The sequence below is a fragment of the Hipposideros armiger genome, unplaced genomic scaffold (genome assembly GCF_001890085.2).
Source record: "Hipposideros armiger isolate ML-2016 unplaced genomic scaffold, ASM189008v1 scaffold_172, whole genome shotgun sequence".
In the NCBI taxonomy this organism is placed as follows: domain Eukaryota; kingdom Metazoa; phylum Chordata; class Mammalia; order Chiroptera; family Hipposideridae; genus Hipposideros; species Hipposideros armiger.
This window is the reverse complement of record NW_017731522.1, coordinates 1,727,813-1,744,745: the sequence shown is the minus strand read 5'-3', so window position 1 is coordinate 1,744,745 and position 16,933 is coordinate 1,727,813. Positions and strand designations below refer to the sequence as shown.

General features: G+C 47.9%; 1 protein-coding gene across 1 annotated transcript in view; it reads left to right on the top strand.

Moving 5' to 3' along the window:
- The window catches only part of LRIG1 (leucine rich repeats and immunoglobulin like domains 1), a 129,765-nt gene that overhangs the window by 43,364 nt on the left and 69,468 nt on the right, over positions 1–16,933 (top strand). Inside the window, exon 3 of the mRNA XM_019652055.1 lies at positions 3,337–3,411. Coding sequence (XP_019507600.1) covers positions 3,337–3,411 — 75 coding nt within the window. The remainder of the gene's footprint in view (positions 1–3,336; positions 3,412–16,933) is intronic.

Here is a 16,933-nt window from a genome sequence, read left to right as displayed (position 1 = left end):
TGAAACGGCTTGAAAGTGTATGCATATATCAACTATTACATAAATAAAAATTAAATAAGGCAAACAACAAACAACATACCCCCAAAAGCTCTATAACCCCAGATTACTCCTTGGTTTGTTTTTCATTGTTTGTTGAAGCCTGATTTGATTGGGTAATAAGAAAGTACTCTGAATGGCCCTTTTTAACGTTTTGTATCTTGGAGAATGTAAGGACTTCCTTGACCAAGCCAAGTAAAGGCAGTTTCGGAGAGACAGCCGAGGGCCCTGAAGCCTGGCTGGGAGAGGCCCGCCTCCAGGTGTGCACGGGGTCAGGCGGTCCCGCAGCCCCACTTGTCCTGCTCATTCGTCTTCTAGCTCCCGGGGTGCGCCAGGGGTCCCAGTTCATGGACTGGAGCATCTGGGCACTTCTCGGGCTGGAATCATCAGGAAAAGAGTCAGATAAAGACATTGGAGAGGATTTGGGGGGCCTTGCATGGAAGCAGATTTTAGGGGAGTATGAAGGGAGGAAGACTGTACAACCTCAGATATTCTGAAGATTTCATTAAACACAGTCCTAAGTTCTTCCAGTCTCCTCAGCGGTGGAGACTGCTGCACTTCCCAGGGCCGAGTCCCTCTGGCTCCGGCTGTGCTATTTTGGACCGGTCTCTATTTCAGTCTGGCAACTTGGTCATGCCTCAGAGCCAATGCAGCCTCCATTGCCTTCTGAGAATAGTATTCTTGTTTAAACGGGACAGAGTGAACAAAAAGAAAGTTGTACTGGGGGCGTTAACAGACTTAGTCGCTATTGGTTCTTTTTCTGTAGAAATAATCGAGAAGTAAGCTGGCCATGCGCTTTTCTGCTTCGGGCTCCAGCTGTCCTCGAAAATCACGCTGCCCTGTTGAGATGGGAGCCTGCATTTCTGCCTCCGCCTGTGGATTTGGGGCTGCTGACCTCGACATAAAATGCCCCATTTATTTTTAGCACTGGTCTGCTGCCCCTCTACATTCTGCTCCCAGTGGTTTTTCAAGATTTGAAGTCTTCTTATGAAGTTATTTTCCCTGTTTATTTATTTCTGTGAGATTGGGTGGGGCAGTTTGTCATGTGAGCAGTAGGGCTCACCTGAGACCAAGCCCATTCAGCAAAAGTTCCTTCTGCTGCAGAGAAACCCATCCCGTTTTGTTTCACGTCTAAAGTCAAGTCAGATCCTAAGTAGGCTAAAACACAGCTGCCCTGTCACCTAGGGGATTAGGAGCTTTACACTTGCCCGCCTTTTTGCTTGTTGGTCTCCTCTCACTTGCACTTGTACTTGGGTTCAGCTCTTATATATGACCCTGGGGTAGTGACTTGAACTGAAACTTAAGTTAGAGAACTTGCCTATAAGGCAGGGAACAGTAGTAGTAGTACCAGGTACCTAACTCAGGATTGTGATGATGAAACTACATAATGCATGTGATGTTGTTGCTGCACTTATAATGAAATAGAGGGTAATGGTTAAGAATCTAGACTTTGGGGCTAGACTCCGAGGGCCACTGCCACTGACTGCTGGTGACCTTCTTCAAATTATTTAACATCTCTGTTTTAGTGTCCTCATTGGTACCATGGAAATGTTCATGGGATCCATGGGATCTATCCCCTAGGGGGTTGAAAGATAAGTTAATACACTGAAGAGCTCTGTGCCATGCTTGGCACATTGTCAACCCTCTGTGTTACCACTATTACCACCATCACCTGTGTTTTAGAATAAATCTCTAGGAAATGAAGAGTTCTTCTGCATGCTTGCCTTATTGGCAACAGATCCCCGACCTGTGTTTTTCTTGCTCTGTTAAGATCTGATGGTATCATTTAGTAATAAGTACATTGACGGTACTATGAAAATTTATTAGTAGAGATTCAGGCTGATGGAGAGTTTTCAGTATCCCCATACCAGGAGGAGAGAAAAGGTGAAGCAGAAACAATCTGATTTAGGGGGAGTCAGATAAGTGACTGCTAAAGTAATTAATTGTCTACTTCAACACACCAGCAAGAGCTTTTTAAGTGGAGACAAGATTTGCCGCATGATACGGATCTGCCAGATGCTTCAGTTATGAAGCGATTGAAACAGACGTCCTGTGTCCCATGGCCCAGGAATTGCTGCACTTCATCTCTAACTGGCTTTGGCACTGAAGAAAGCAAATGGGATAATTCAGGGCTTTTCCTTTTTTTTTTTCCTATTCGTTTCTGTAGAAGATGGCAGACAACAAGATTATTCTATTCAAGCAAATGCTAGCTGTATACTTGTCTGAATACAGCTGTCATTTCAGTGGCCTTGTCTTCAAATAGTAACAAGATGGTCTATGTAAAACATACGCCCTTAAAAAAAAAAAAAGGGACTAAGATAACTCATCTTTTTCCCCTTGATTCTGCATCTCAGATACCACTTTCCGGCCCATCGCCGAGCAGAAAGCCTGAGCGCTGTGCTTTGGCTTTCTTAAGGCTTTTTGGGCTCCCTTCCCAAGTCTGATTCTGGATTCTCTGCCCGGATTTGGAAATACATGTCCATGTAAGGAGGCCAGATTGCACAGCCTCGGGGCAGCCCGTGTGAGCCCGGGTTTGGTGTGTGGGCTTCCCCTTCCATGAAGAGATGTGAACTCTGGGAATACAAATGTAGAACGTTCCAGTAGGAAAGGAGCTTGGAGAGCATCTCTGATCTGTGGAGAATTTTCAAAATATCTACATGCAAAAGTGTGTGTATGTGTGTACTCCTGGAAAATATGTCTGGAGGCTTCGTTAGAGTTCCGAGAAGCTGGAATCTCAAATAGTTGAGAGTCTCCAAGTCCATCTCCCTTGTTATTACACCGATGAGGCATCGGAATAATTGCCCCACATGTCCAAGCCCCTGGAAATTCCACACGCGTGTGCCTTTAGCCCTGGGCCCGGCGTGTGGGCAGAGCTGCAGTTCACACACTGCCATGTCACAGATGTGTGAAAACATCCATAAGGAGATGGTTTTTCCTTCTCTAATCCTCTTCCAGACTGGTTCAGCCTTGATGGTCTCGGGCACCTTTGTTCTGCATTGTGCGTCTTGACCTGCTGTCGCTGTACCTTGTCTGTTAGTCTTGATTCCTGACTTAGGTTGGAAGCTTCTGGAAGACCAGAGACACCCCTTGAGTGATATTTCTAAACCATAAGTGTGATCATTTTTGTGACCTCATGTGACTTCTCTCCCTTTAAGAACTCGCTTTTAAATTCTCCATTTTTTATTCAGCATTACCGTGACCAAGTCAGTACTGTTTTTCAGATTTCCCTTGTATGTATATGATTTCAAATTACTAATTTAAATGATTTCAATGATTGATTTCTTTGTGTTGTTGTTACAGGTACCTCGGTAACAATGAGTTGACAGCCATACCGTCCCTGGGTGCTGCTTCATCTCACATCGTCTCTCTCTTTCTGTAAGTGCTGCATTTGGGGGACCCCGGCCGGGCAGTGAGGTTGTGGTATCATCTTACATTTGGTGGCAGGAAAACTGTTCCTGTCCTTGCTGGTGAAAAACGGCCTCACTTCATGTAGTCCTAATGGTTATGACAAATGCCTTGCTTGCTGTTTGGGGTTTGTAAGAATTAAAACCTGGAAGTTTGCCTCATGCCTAATTTGGGGAGGCAGTTGGCTTTTTTAAATGCCTGGAGGTACATAGAATTAGATTTCTTGGTCCTAAAGGTTAAGCTGTAATTTGGGTGAGTAAACTGGAGTTAAAGGAAGTTGTGTGAATTATGAGACAGCTCATCTTTGTGCCAGTGAACTTGGAAACATGCTTCAGCTCACTTCTATGGCTTTAAAAAAGAAAATACCTCCAGACCCCTGAAATCAACATAAAAGTAAGGACTTAGTTGTCATGATCAAGTGCGAGACAACAGGCAACCTGTTATTATAGATGCCATACCGGAAATGAAAGCGGGTACAGAGGGACTTCATGAAAAAGAAAGGAAGGAAACCATGGGAGATGCTGTTGTTGGAGCTGTTGAGACCTTTTGCTCAAGAGTTACCCTTCTCCAGCAGTCACCCAGAAGCCCTTGCAGATAAACCAGCCGTGAGCCCAGCAGTTTTCTTGACCAGATCTTATTGGCAGCTTCCGCAGCAGAGCCCCTCCCTCTCCACGATGACTTTCCGGTTTCCACTCCAGCCCTGCATATTTTTATTTGATTTTGCTAGTATTAGAATTCATTTGCTCACCTGTATGTATCCTTTCTCAACACTGAGGCTCGGGAGGCTGAGAGCAGAGGGTGGTGGCAGGATGACACTATCTGTAAGATAGCTGGTATAGCTTGCAGATCTCAGGGTTTTGCTGGCATTGGGCCCTGTGTGCAGGAGGTGCTCCATGCTTGTGAAACATCGTCTCAGGCTTAACCCTTTTAAGACTGAGGGATTGTGGAATAGGGGTTTAGAATTTCAGCCCAGCCTCTGTGTCCTGGACAGACAACTTCATCTCTCTGAACCTCATTTTCCTCATTTATAGAATGTGTTCTTGACTTGATTTACAGATAGGAAAAGTGAGGCCACGGTTTGAGGGGAGTGGAATGTCTGTGAACGGCCTGGCATCGTGCACACACGTAGTAGGTATTTGACAGGTGGTGGCTGCTGCTTCTGGCTGGTGGCTAGTTGTCACATAGCCTCTTGTGCCTTGGCGTGATCTCAGAATTTAGAGGCCATAGGATTTAGGAGTCAGTCCTTATTCCTTTGAAGTGTTGGAATGAAGGTTGTGGCCCTTTGTCCCAAGATGTACAGGCAAGGGTCTGACTTTCTTTTTGTACCACTTAGCCTGTGTGCTTAGCATCTGGAAGGTGTTTCACTGTGGCTAAACTAAATGAGTTACCCTTACCTGAGGCTACTTAGGGGGGCATGCTAATCCCCTGTACGTTCGTTCATAGAGCAAAGCATTGGAAGATGATTTAACTCCTTGCTACTTAAAAGTATGGCTTCTAGATCAGCAGTGTTGTATCAGTGCTGAGTCCCTTAAAAATGCATAATCTCAGTTCTCCCGGCCCTGCTGGGTCGGAACCTACTTTAACAGGGGCTCCTGGGCTTTGCCTACTTACTCCGGTGTGGGCAGTACTGCTTTCAGCCCCCTTGTTCCTGTCTTGGCTGGGAAGCCTGGGCCACAGAGAACATCTGTGTTACCTACAGGAAACCCAGACTCCCTGAGTTTCTGTAAGTTGAGAGTGGAACTGAGACTGGACACAAATGCCCATGTCGTTATCCTCCGTGCACTGGGTGCGGGAGTGTGGCAAGTGGCTCTGAGCCACCTTGCGCCAGCGATGGGCAGGGCTCCCAGCGTCTCCTGAGGGCCTGTAGCACTTTGAATCACGCCTCGCTCTACTGACTAAAAATACATTTCTGTTCCTTGGCCCGAGTGCCCGGAGCAGTGGGGCTTGTTGGCCTTGTTCCTGCTATTCCATTAGACAGCGTTAAAATATGTAAAGCCGGGGGAAAAATAGACTCCCTCCAGTTTTGAGTTTGGAAAATGCAGGTTAACATTGGCAGCACCTCTTCGGCCTGAAGCTGGTCTCCATCTGACTTGGTCAGTGATTTCTCTGAAACTGCAGAAACTGAAGTGTCTTTATCTTCCTTCTCTCTGAGAGTCCTGTGTTTCCTGATCTTGGACCCGATGCCTGGATGTAGTGCCTGCAAAGTTAGGTTAGCAGCATGACATCTGAGCGGCAGGATTATAGATAATTTTGCTGTCATCCTTCATGCCTTTCTGTGTTTCCCAAGTGGACTTTGCAAAGGACGGGGGAGGAAAGTAACAGCGGGCAGGGCCGAGCATTACTTCCCCGTCCTGATGCTTGAAGGCTGAGTGCTTAGCATCTCTAGCCACGTGACGGTTCCAGCCACTCAGGCTTTGGAGAGCATGTTTTGCCTAGTGTCTGTGGTTTTGCAGAACCATCGAATTAAAAGGTGTCACATGTTCAACAAACATTTAGCTGGCACCTTCTATGCCCCTGAAGTTGGGGCCCGGAGGTCCTTCCAGGGTGACCTCCAGAGGATTTAATGCCATCACTTGGGGGAAGCCCCTGACATGTCTAAAATGTGATAGGTCATTTAGCTCAGTCAGTGTTCACATTGGTAGTCCGTAGTCTCCAAATTCTTATTCTTGTCTCATTTCTCCTTTGCCAGCAGGCGGAGGATGACAAGAGTGATAAAAAGGGAGCAGAACAAAGGGATTAGATGGCTGAGGCCATTAAGAGTCAGAGGAACCACGACAACTGGATTAGGACGAGCATACAGTTGACTCTTGAACAACATGGGTTTGAACTGTGCTGGTCCATTTATATACAGATTTTTTTAAGTAAACACACAGCCGGCCCTCTGTTTCTGCAGGTTTCGCATCTATGGATTCAACCAACTGCAGATCGAAAACAGTATTTCGGATCCATGGTCAGGAATCCCTGAATGCATTGTTCTATGCCATCTTATATGATGGACTTAAGCATCTTTGGATTTTGGTATCTGCAGGGAGTCCTGTAACCAATCTCCTGTGGATACCGAGGGACGACTGTTGTTAAGTTTTGGGGGAATCAAAAGTTATACATGGATTTTTTACTACACGGGTGGGGAGTGGGTTTGGTGCCTGTGACCCCTGCGTTGTTCAGGGGTCAGCGATACGGGCAGCTGCGTTAGGTAAAGGGCAGGCTAGGTGTATATCCAGCTCTGTCTCGGATGATGTCGTGACCTGGGACAAATAGCTTTTGTCTCACTTGTTGAATGAAGGGTGAAACACATGGTAAAAGTACTCTCGAAGCTTCCATATTCCTTCTATGGCTCAAACTGAGAGTCGGACAGTAACGTCACAAAAGAAATAGCACTGACCTGCTGCCATGTAATCACTATTGTTTCTGTATGTCATTTGCAGAAGTAGCAGATTTGTGGTTTTCAGATCAGACACCTGTAATTATGGACTTTTGTCTCTGGAAGTTGGCTCTTTGTCTCTGTTCAGTTTCTTGTCCCTTTAGTCTGTGCCAGTGCCCTGGCTCACGAGACAATGCTCTGATCCCCAGACACCAGGGCCCTCCTTTGCTGGGGTCACAGTTGGGAGGGCCTCATGGGAAAAGGGTTTGTTTTGCATCTGGCTCTACTATCAGGGCTTCAAAACAGAGTTTTCCACTGTTGGGGGGAGCTGGAGTCATTGAGTAAAATTTCAATTGGTTAATACTTTCAGATTAAGGGAATTTAATTCAATTAAAGTATTTGTCAAAGAGCAGATTTATTTGCATCGTGTTCTGAGGATAATGCCAAAGCCATTTGTCCTTAATAACAAAAAAGCATTAAAACTCAAGGAAAGCTTGTAATAAGATTGGATTGGAGCAAGGACGCTAGTTTCATAAAATAGTTTTCAGAAAAAGCAACAGACTTTTGTTAAATGTGGGCAAAATCTGCCCTCCGATTTTCACGTTTGAGAGGGTTTTTTTTTTTAATTTGAAGTCCAGAAAACTCAAGTTACGATTCCCAAGGCAACAGTAATTTTGTGTGATGCGTAAGTGACATTTCTGGTGAAGAAAAATTTCCGCTTTTCCTGTGGTGTTACTGCACTTGTATCATTGAGAAGATTGGTTACAGTGGAAATGGTTGGATTTTTTTCAGTCCTAGGAGTAAAAAGCTAGCTGTGAAATCAACTTTAATTTTAAAGCAGCAGCGTTTTTCCCATATGGCGCTTGGCTTTCTCCATGTAACTTCTTTTCCAGTTGGTGGTATATATTAGACCTTGTCTTAACCATGCCTGTTCAGTCCCTCCCTCCCCCTGCCCTTGGCCTAGATCAGGTAGGAGAGCGAAGCAAAGATTAGTTTTGCACACAAATACTTGTGACTCTGTAATAGTACTATTAAAATCCCTTAGGTTCGTGTTGTATATGAAAACACACTGAAATAACTTTTATTGCTAATCTTGAAAACAACTTTTTTGAAACTATTTTTTAATTGAGATAAAACTAACATAACATAAAACTCACCATTTTAAACATTTCAAAGTGTACAGTTCAGCAGCTTCTAGTGCATTCTCAAGGTTGTGCAACCATCACCACTATCTAATTCCAGAACTTTGTCATCATCCCAAAAACAAAGCCCGTACCCTTAAAGCAATATCACTTCCCCTGTCCCCTTCCCCCCAGGCCCCTGGCCACACTAATCTGAAAACTAATTTTTTTTTTTTTTTAGAAAAGTATTTCTCTTGTGTTAGCAGATGGACCTAGAAGACATAGAATATGAATAATTTAAAAATATCAGAAGTGGATTTGACTACACAGTTATAGTTTGCTGTGACCTCTTAGCTAAAGAAAAACTGATTAAATAAAAGTAATGGAATATTTAACATCTCTTTATTGTAACTTCCGGAGACTAAAACTTGGAAGGGATGAAACCTGGTGTCCTGTCTGTGACCCCACTTGAGGGAGTTAAGTGGCAGGAGCCTGGGGGGGGTTGGTGCAGTGGGGGGGGGGCCTTGAGGGATGGAGTCTCTTCTTGGCTGGATCTGCTGGGGAAGTGAAATTAACAGTGATATTTAGCTCTCTGTGTGCCTAGCAGGCCCTCTGAAAAAGAGGGGCCAAGTCAGTCTTCTTTACAGGCTCATTAATCTGAAGATCAGCTCACATTAAAACGGAATTAAAGAGCAAGCCTTCCAGGACAAGGACTTAGGGATGCAGTGATGATCTGGCCACTGCTCAGGCTGGGGAGAGGAATTAGCATCTCAGAAGGAAGGGAGGGACCCAGAACTCAACATCAGACAGTTATGTTTGGCTTTGGGACCTGAGCTAGGGCTGTTAATAATCAGGCATAAAGCACAGGTGAAGTTACACTGAGTAGTAAATAGTCAGCTGGCATTCCTAAAACTGTGTTTGTGTGTCGGGAGGTGTGGAGGGTAGGTGTATTCTCTCCCTAAGGAGTTGGGTTGAGGCCTCTTGCCTTTCTCTTCAATTAGCTACCCTGAAAACTTTCTCTATATCGCCTCACCTGGAAGAAGCTCATCATTTGCAGACATTGATACTGAATGTTTGAGAGAATTGATGTTGAAATGTTTTTTTTTTCTTTTTAGCACAATGTTTATCATCAGAAACATGAAATAATTTGTCTTAAAATGTTTGAGTGGTAATCTTGGATGGTGAAACTCTTTGTAGATTGATACATAGCTACACCTGTGGGGGCTGTAGGTATGTGTCCAAGGTGAGGTGGACATAGCAATGCTCCCCACGGTGAAGGATCGTTCGTCCGTCCTGTGGAGGAATTTGCTGGACCATCCACATCAGTTTAGGAGTGGACTTGGTAGAAAATGTGGAAACGGGTAGCTCTTACCCCATTCTGCTTCAGAGAGGCATCCTCCACCTGAGAACCCCATTTAGCCTTGCTGGTGAAGGAAGGCCGGCCATTTGGGTGTGGCTGTGCAAAAGTGAACCCCACCTGGACCGTTGATGCCTTGTGTGTTCTGGGTCTTTTCCTGCACTCTCATCAGGAGTGTGGAGGTAATAGTGACTGAAACACTTTAGGAATAAACTGAACAAAGCCGTGTTTAAAAAGCCCCAAGTCAACTTTAAGTGACTGTCCTTGTGCCTGGCGCATCTTGTGACCTGGTTGGTTCCGACACTACAGGGATGCTGTGGCCCTGGTCAGACAACAGCTCAGCAGGAGAAGGTGTATGAGATGGGGGCTGTAGTCTCTCCTCTTGTCTTCAGAGATGTGCTTACTTTCCGCCTCATTTGCCCAGATTTTTGTTGGTGTTAAGGGGTTCTTCCCCCTAGATGAAACATCGTGCCCATTCCCCCGGGAGATCGTGGCTGCTGCGTCCCCCGTGTGGTTCTCAAACTGGACCATTCACTGGAATACCGGGAAGGCTCCCTGAGATGCAGGTGGCTGGGCCCCAGCCCGTTTCTGATCCGGCAGATCTGGGGTGCCACTAGAGAACTTTCTCGGGTCACAAGTTCCCGGGTGATGCTGCTGCTGCTGGCCTGGGAACTCCCCATTTGAGAACCACTGCCGGGGCTTATATAAGGGGTAGGGGTGCGAGGCAGGGCTCATGTGTCAGGTTCTTACTACGCCGCTTAACGTATCGGGGGCAGTAAATTATTTAGACAAATTCCCAGTGTCACAGGTGTGGGAACAGGTATTCGTTTGGGCCGGTGGAGCTCAAAAGCCCTGGTAAGGCGGGCACTGAGTGAGCATGCACAGAACAGATCTGGCTGTGGCTGCGGACTTGAGGCCCAAGGTGGTTATACAGTTGTCTCTGCTTAATTTGTTATTGTGATCACGCAAGTCTCCCACCAGCCCTTTATCAGTCAGCTCCTGCAGAGGAGGGAATGCTTCGTGAGCAGCCCAGCCTGGCAGGAGACCGTTGTTATCTCAGCGTGGGTATTATGGGCTCTCCTTACAGCCCAGCCTACCCGGGCAGCCGGAGCCAGCACAGGGAGTCACTTAGCAGCACTTACCTTCCTGCTGATAATCAGTCCCTGTTATCAGATGCATCTTTGCCCTGCCTAAGACTTGAATGGCACCGCTTTGTTCCAGGTGGAAGTTAAAAGGAGTGTCTGAAAGGTGGGCAATTCTCCCCTGCCCTGATGGGGGAATCAGAACTCAGGGCCCACACCTGCCCTCCAGCCCTCCTTGTATATGACCCGGTCACTCACCTCCTGTTTTCCTGGCCATCTGCCACTGGGAGGCTGTCGCCCTGGTCGGCAGAGGGCAAACGGATGAAAGGAAGCAGCGAAGCTTGAGTTGGTTCACAATGGAGATCAGGGGCTCGTCTGCCAGGCAGCTTAGGCTGTTCTGAGTTTTGCCGGCACGTTCCCCACGTGAAACCCATATGAACAAACAGGCCCCACAGCCTGGCAGTTCCTGTCCTCAAGGAAGTTGGAGTCTAGCTACAGAGAAAGATGGGTAAACAGGCAGTGGGAATACAAGCACCGGCTGGGAATGTCTGAGGGGCTCCTCACTGCTGTCACTGATGGCGTGCAAGACAGGGAAGGTTCCCAGGTGAAGTCACATTTTAACTGAGGCGCCCCCTTATGTGGACCTCCTTTCTATCCCCCCTACAAGTGAGTGTAAGTTACAGGCATGAGATGGAGCCCCCTGCGTGCTCTGCCGACACATTGGGTGCTGGGACGAGTACTGCAAGGAGTGCCAACAGGCCGTGGCTAGTTCCAGTTTAAGCCCGTTAGCCCCCCTCCCCGTGTTTTCCTCTGTCAATGAGCCGGCTGTGAGGAGAGCCAGAGAGCTTCTGTAGAAAGGCAGAGCAGGACCCCGGGTTCTTAAAACTGAAGCCTCATCCGATGTTGGATACCACCAATGAGCCTCAGGATAGAAAATTGAACAACCACTTTACAAAGAAAGCAGGCCTGCCCCGGAAGCCTCGCAGGGGTTCTGTAGTGCAGACTGCCTCTTGCCCTGAGTCTCGGGGAGTTTTTCACTGGGAAAGGAGCCGGCGCTGTGGCCGACTCGAGCCTGCCAAATTACACAGTCATGACTTGTCATTTTCCTTCTTTCCTTTTTTTCTTTCTTTGAGAGTGGGGGTGGTGCGGCAGCCAGATGAACGGTACATCTGCAAGTCATTTGCTGAGAAAGTGAAGCGAACACCAGCTGTGGGGTCTGGGGAGCTGAGGAAGGGCCGTGCCGATGGAATAGGAACTTGGTCACAGAGGTCACTGCCTTTTGAGGGGAGCTTGTAGCTTAGGTTCTGTTGCTGAGAGTTGGCTTTTGTCACGTGTTTGGCTCCCCACTACCTCCTTTTTTATGACAACCGCGTAAGCTTTAAATATAGTCCAAGATCCAGTGGGAATAGATGCTGGTGAAGCACGCATGGTCCGGAGGAAAGTGCCTCCTAGCAGTGGGTGCTGGAACCGTCCCGGGCTGAACCCTCCATGGCCACTTAAACTGGAGCCGGGAAGCAGAGCTGCTCTGTGGTTGCACAATGTCCCATGTGAAAGGGGCTGGCTCTCGCCCAGATCAACAGTCTCCTTCCAACTGGGACCATTTCCTCCTCCTCCTCCCTCTCGCCCACTTCCTGCAGGTGGCTCCTCTAATCCATTTACCTCTAGGGAAGCCTTGTGAGCGTGTGCACCTAATCCGAAAATGGCTGGCTTGACTTTGACCCATGTGGTGACCTTGCAAAGAAGGCAGGGCCTATTGTGTCTGCTCACACCTGGGAGCCATTTTCAGCTTTTATAGCCCAAGTGGAAGAAATGTGTTTGCATTTATGCCGGGCCTTCCTTTCATAAGGTCCATCATTATTGGGCGATAAGAAGGGAATATTAGATTAACCCTGCTTGTTCAAAGGCAAGGGTCTTTAAAGATAAAATGTCTACCCAGCGTATTAAGTTGAGTCATACAAAATTGCCATTTTTTGTAGTCCAAAAAGGGTCAAAACGTTGCCAATCTCATATGGTTCAGTCTTTTGAGATGAAAAATTGCAGCGGTCGGCGTATGTGATACACTGACGCTGGCAGACATGGCTCCTTTTGCCTTCCCAGGCCTCATTTCATTGTATTGCCTCTGCAGTCCTAGGAGACAGTTGAGCACATGTTACGCGTGAGGCACATGCGGCACCAAGAGGGCAAGATACTTGCTGGGGGTCACACAGGAAGTGGCAGAGATGGGTTTTGATCTCATTTCTCTCCCATCTCTCGCGTTTGTGCTCACTGTATATACTTGGGAGTATATGGTCTGGGGAGCATCTTGTCATTTCAAGTGTTGACATCAACTTGTGTTTGGAGGAGGAAACCTCTGTACTGGGGCCAAAAGGCTGCCTGTTGCTCTGGGGCAGGGCTGAGAGTCTCCTCCCCAGGCAGAGGCAGTGCACATCTTTTAAAGTTGTAAGCATGCCTCCGTAAGGTTGGCCTCAGGTGAACTTTGGGCAGCCTCGGAATGATTTCCATTAACTGATGCAGAGAGACAGGAAGTGCTTCTTCTGCCCCTGAGATGAAGTTGACCACTGCTTCTAATCACACCTCTCGTTACCTCTCCTGGGCTGGTTGGGATCTCCTGTTCAGAGCACAGGGAGGAGAAGTGATCTTGCTGCGGGTCTCTGCAGAGCCCAGACTTGTTCAATTGTGCCGGCAGCTTTGCGCATCATGGCTATGTGCCCTGGAAGACATCATTTCAAGGTGAATTCCTCCACAGCTTCCTCACTTCCTAGATGCCTTTCAAACCCAGACAGCTGAGATAAAGGTGCCAATTTGTCGGGTTTTTTTTTTTTTCTTCCCAACCCCTTCAACCAGAAGATGGAAGTGTATGCTACGAGGATGGCAGGGGTGTAGGATGCACTGGTGTGGCATTTGTGGGGTGTCCCCTCCGGGGCCTGGTCTCTGTTTAGCTATCTCTTTATAGAGTCTCCGGGGGGGGAGGCTAAGAAACATGTTATGGTTGGGGAGGGCTGCTGTGAAATTAGTTTGTAAAGACCAAGTAGCTGTAGGAAAAAGGGAGGTAGAGAGGGCCTCTTCCCCGTGCTGACTTCTGCGTCGTAGGGCTGTTCTACAGAGCGGGGGCAGATCTGCGCAGTGGTTAACTTCAGGTTTTGGGTCAAACGGCTCTGGGTTTGTATCCTGCCTTCATCACCCTTGCTGTGCTCTCTTGGCCCTCAGTTTGCTCATGATATTTGCCCATGTAGCGAGATGTGAGGATTCACTATGCACTGCATGTCCTCAAAACAGTGTCTGCTGTCCAGGGAATGTGCACCAAGTACTGGACCCGCTGTCACTGACCACGCTCCTGGTGCCTCCTGTTGTAGGTGGGGCTGTCCTGCTTGTGCTGCTGTGTTGTGAAGGCATTTGGTGTCCACACGAAACCGAGAGGCCTGGTGCGGGAAATGGGGGCAGGAGCTCTTTACATCCCCTGTAAACAGACCTTACCTGCAGATACCCATTGTGGCTCATCTTGTAAACCTGTTGAAGTTCGTAGCTACTCCCCATATTTGTGTGTGTGTGTGTATGAGGGTATGTCCTCCGCTTTCTCGTATATTATTCCTTTTGTGGAGCCATTACGTACAACAGTGGAGTTGATTTCCCGCTCTTCTCATAGCCGCTACCTCGAGTAGGTGCAGCAAGCAGCAGAACGCTGAGCGAATAGTACGCAGTGCCTCTCATCGTAGTGGAATGACCTGGGGAGCTTTACAAAAACCCAGATGTCCAGGCCATATCCTAGGCCAATTAAATCAGAACCTTGGGCTGGGGGCTTTCGGCAGCAGTGGCATTGGGCACAGGCATTGATGTTATTTATTTATTGTTTTTAAAGCTCTCCAGTTCGTTTTAATGTGCAATAAAATATTTTAATGAGCCACAGCTGGGTAATTGCAAGTGCGAGGCATTGTCCTCCTTTTTCCGTCTCCTCATACCTGTCACTTAAAATGCCCCGGCTCACCTCCCTTTCCTTCTTTTTTTTTCTTTTTCTTCCCAGGTGGAAGGGAAATAAATACTAAGGCTGGCCTTCAATTTACTGATGATTCTGGGGGTCCCCATTAGAGGTTTTAGTTAACCTCTTTTCACCACTGCTTTAATTGGAAGGTACTCTGAAATTAGCCACTTAAAGTGACCACCAAACTGCTTGCCATTGTGGTGTTTGGGCTGATTAGACACGGCCACCTCATTTGGTGCTCACAGAACATGACACGGATTTGCTGCCTAATCTGGGTCATTCACTTCTCCCGAAAGCCAGCCCACCCAGCTCTCATTTGCAGTCTGCCTGTAAATCAGAGAAGTCTCATTATGAGGGTGAAATAAAAAAACAAAACTCTCTTTATAGTAAAACGATAGGCAAAACCTAACTAACTTCAGGCTCTTTAAAACCCTTTTTCTTTATAATTCTAAAAGTAAGACTTAGCTCTTTAAAAAAAAGAATATGTAAATATGTGCTGTAGAAGTCCCCTCTGATCCCACCTAAAAGTTAACTTTTTTTTTTTTAGCTGAGCCATCCTGCCACCTGTTGGCAGCTCAGTGGCTGCTCAGCTCGGGCCGGGACTCGAACCGCTGTTGCTCAGAGCTCACACTCTTGAGCGAGCTTTTAACCAACTGAGCCACTCGGCAGGCCCTCGCCTAAAAATTTTATTGCGATAGAGCAAAAGTCTAGTGCTAACATCGAGTTTAGATACTTGTGTTTGGAATTGGACCTGTAGATTAGTCGCAGAATGATTAGAATTTTGGAAATGAAAAAAAAAAATCCCTTTGGATTTTTAAGAATGTGACGTTTTCTCCAAATTAAGTGTGTTCTTTTTTTATAAGTGGAAAAGCAGTGGTTCTCAACATGCATAGTGAAGTTTTCCTGCCTGGTGATTTCTGTGTGGTTTTGGGAGCCACTGTGAGGACAGCCCCCAGCCCCCTGTCCCCACCCCCCTTTTTCCTGGCCTTGCCACAGCACCGATAAACCCTTTTCACCACCTAGGGCTCCTTATAGGTCAGGCTGGCCCTTGCCCCCTTCTCAGTCTCTAGTGTGTGTTAACAAGAGCCCTGATTTGGTGGTTCTCCAGCAATTACATGGTTCCAAGTAAGAGTCTAGTCCTGTCTTCACTTTCCCCTGTTCCCTCAAAACGAGCCCCTGCTCCTGAGAGAGTCAGTAATTTGTCCAGGGAAATGGATGCAGAACACAGAGCGCTGCTGTGCACTGAGGTATCATCAGATCAGTTTCCTAGATGAGGTCAAGGTTCATCCTGTCTCTGCCTCAGTGGCCTCGTGGGTCACCTCTGGGAAGACCGAGTGCATCGGGGAGGACCCCACCTGCCTCTGAGACGGCCACTCCTTTGTGGTTGTTTTAGAGAACCTTGGTCCGTTCTTTGCCCACCTCCCCCTGGGTGCTGGGGTGTGTGGGGTGACTTCTCTGCTGTCAGGGGAAGCCCCTCTTACCGCCCTCTTGTCAGGACGTTCCCCAGCAAGCGCATGCTGCCTGTTGATCCCACAATGCTAATCATTGTGCGGTGAGGTGGGTGCCTGTGCCCTGGGGATGGGAAGGAAGCATCTGTCCTCAGCGCAGATGCCCCCCTGCTCCCCTGCCCCCCATCAGCAGCAGCAGCAGTGTTCAGAAGGAATCAGTCAGTGTTGGCCACTCAGCTCCTAGCCCTGACTCTTCCAACGCCCCACTATAGGACCTTTCACAGGTCACCTCCACTCTGGGCTTCTGTTCTCCCAGCTGTAAGGAAAGGGCCTGGTTCTCTGCCAACCACACTTAATCAAGGTCAAGAGTACCCATGGCTACGGCCCCTCCTGTAGACATGGTGAGGCCTGGAGGGGGAGGTGGGGAGCATCCTTTGGAGTAAATGTCTTCTCCAGTTGAGCGTGGCCAGCCCACTAGCTGAGACCCTGCATTCCTGGTAGAGGCTCAGATGCCTGTGAGTTCTGCCTTGTGGGCCAGGGCGCTGTGTGCACCAGTATTGAGAAGTCTGCTTAAATGACGCCGGGAGTTAGCACCCTGGCCAGCTCTTCCGGGCTTCTGCCAAACCTGACACATGCACCTTGTCTCCAAAGGGGGTGCTCATGGCCTCGGCTCCAAAGGTGCCCAGACTTGGCCCTCTCTTCCTCCCTTTGCCCCCTCCCCATGTGACCCCCAGAGAGCTCTAACTTCTTCCCTCCCCACTCTACACCTCTCGCCCAGTGAAGTGCCTGCCTCGTGGTTGCCTCACAGTATTTTGTGACGAAATGAATGAAGTATCCCTTTGTGGCTTCCCCATCACCTATGAGATAAAATCTCGGCTCTTTCAGAATTGGTCCCTGGGTCCATTTCTTCCTGGCCCCCCTTCACCCCGTGCCTTGAACTTTACATCAGGCTGCACAGAATGAAAGCACACACTGACTGTGTCTCCTGATTCCATGCCTTCGTCGTGTTGTCACCTTGGTCTTGAGTGGATGTCCTTCTCCTCACCCCCTACCCTACAATACTATGTCCCCATCTGTCAGTGTGTCTGTCACATCTGTGTATTTTTCTGTCTCCTCAACTTGAGTGTGAGTTTTGGGGCCTTGGGGG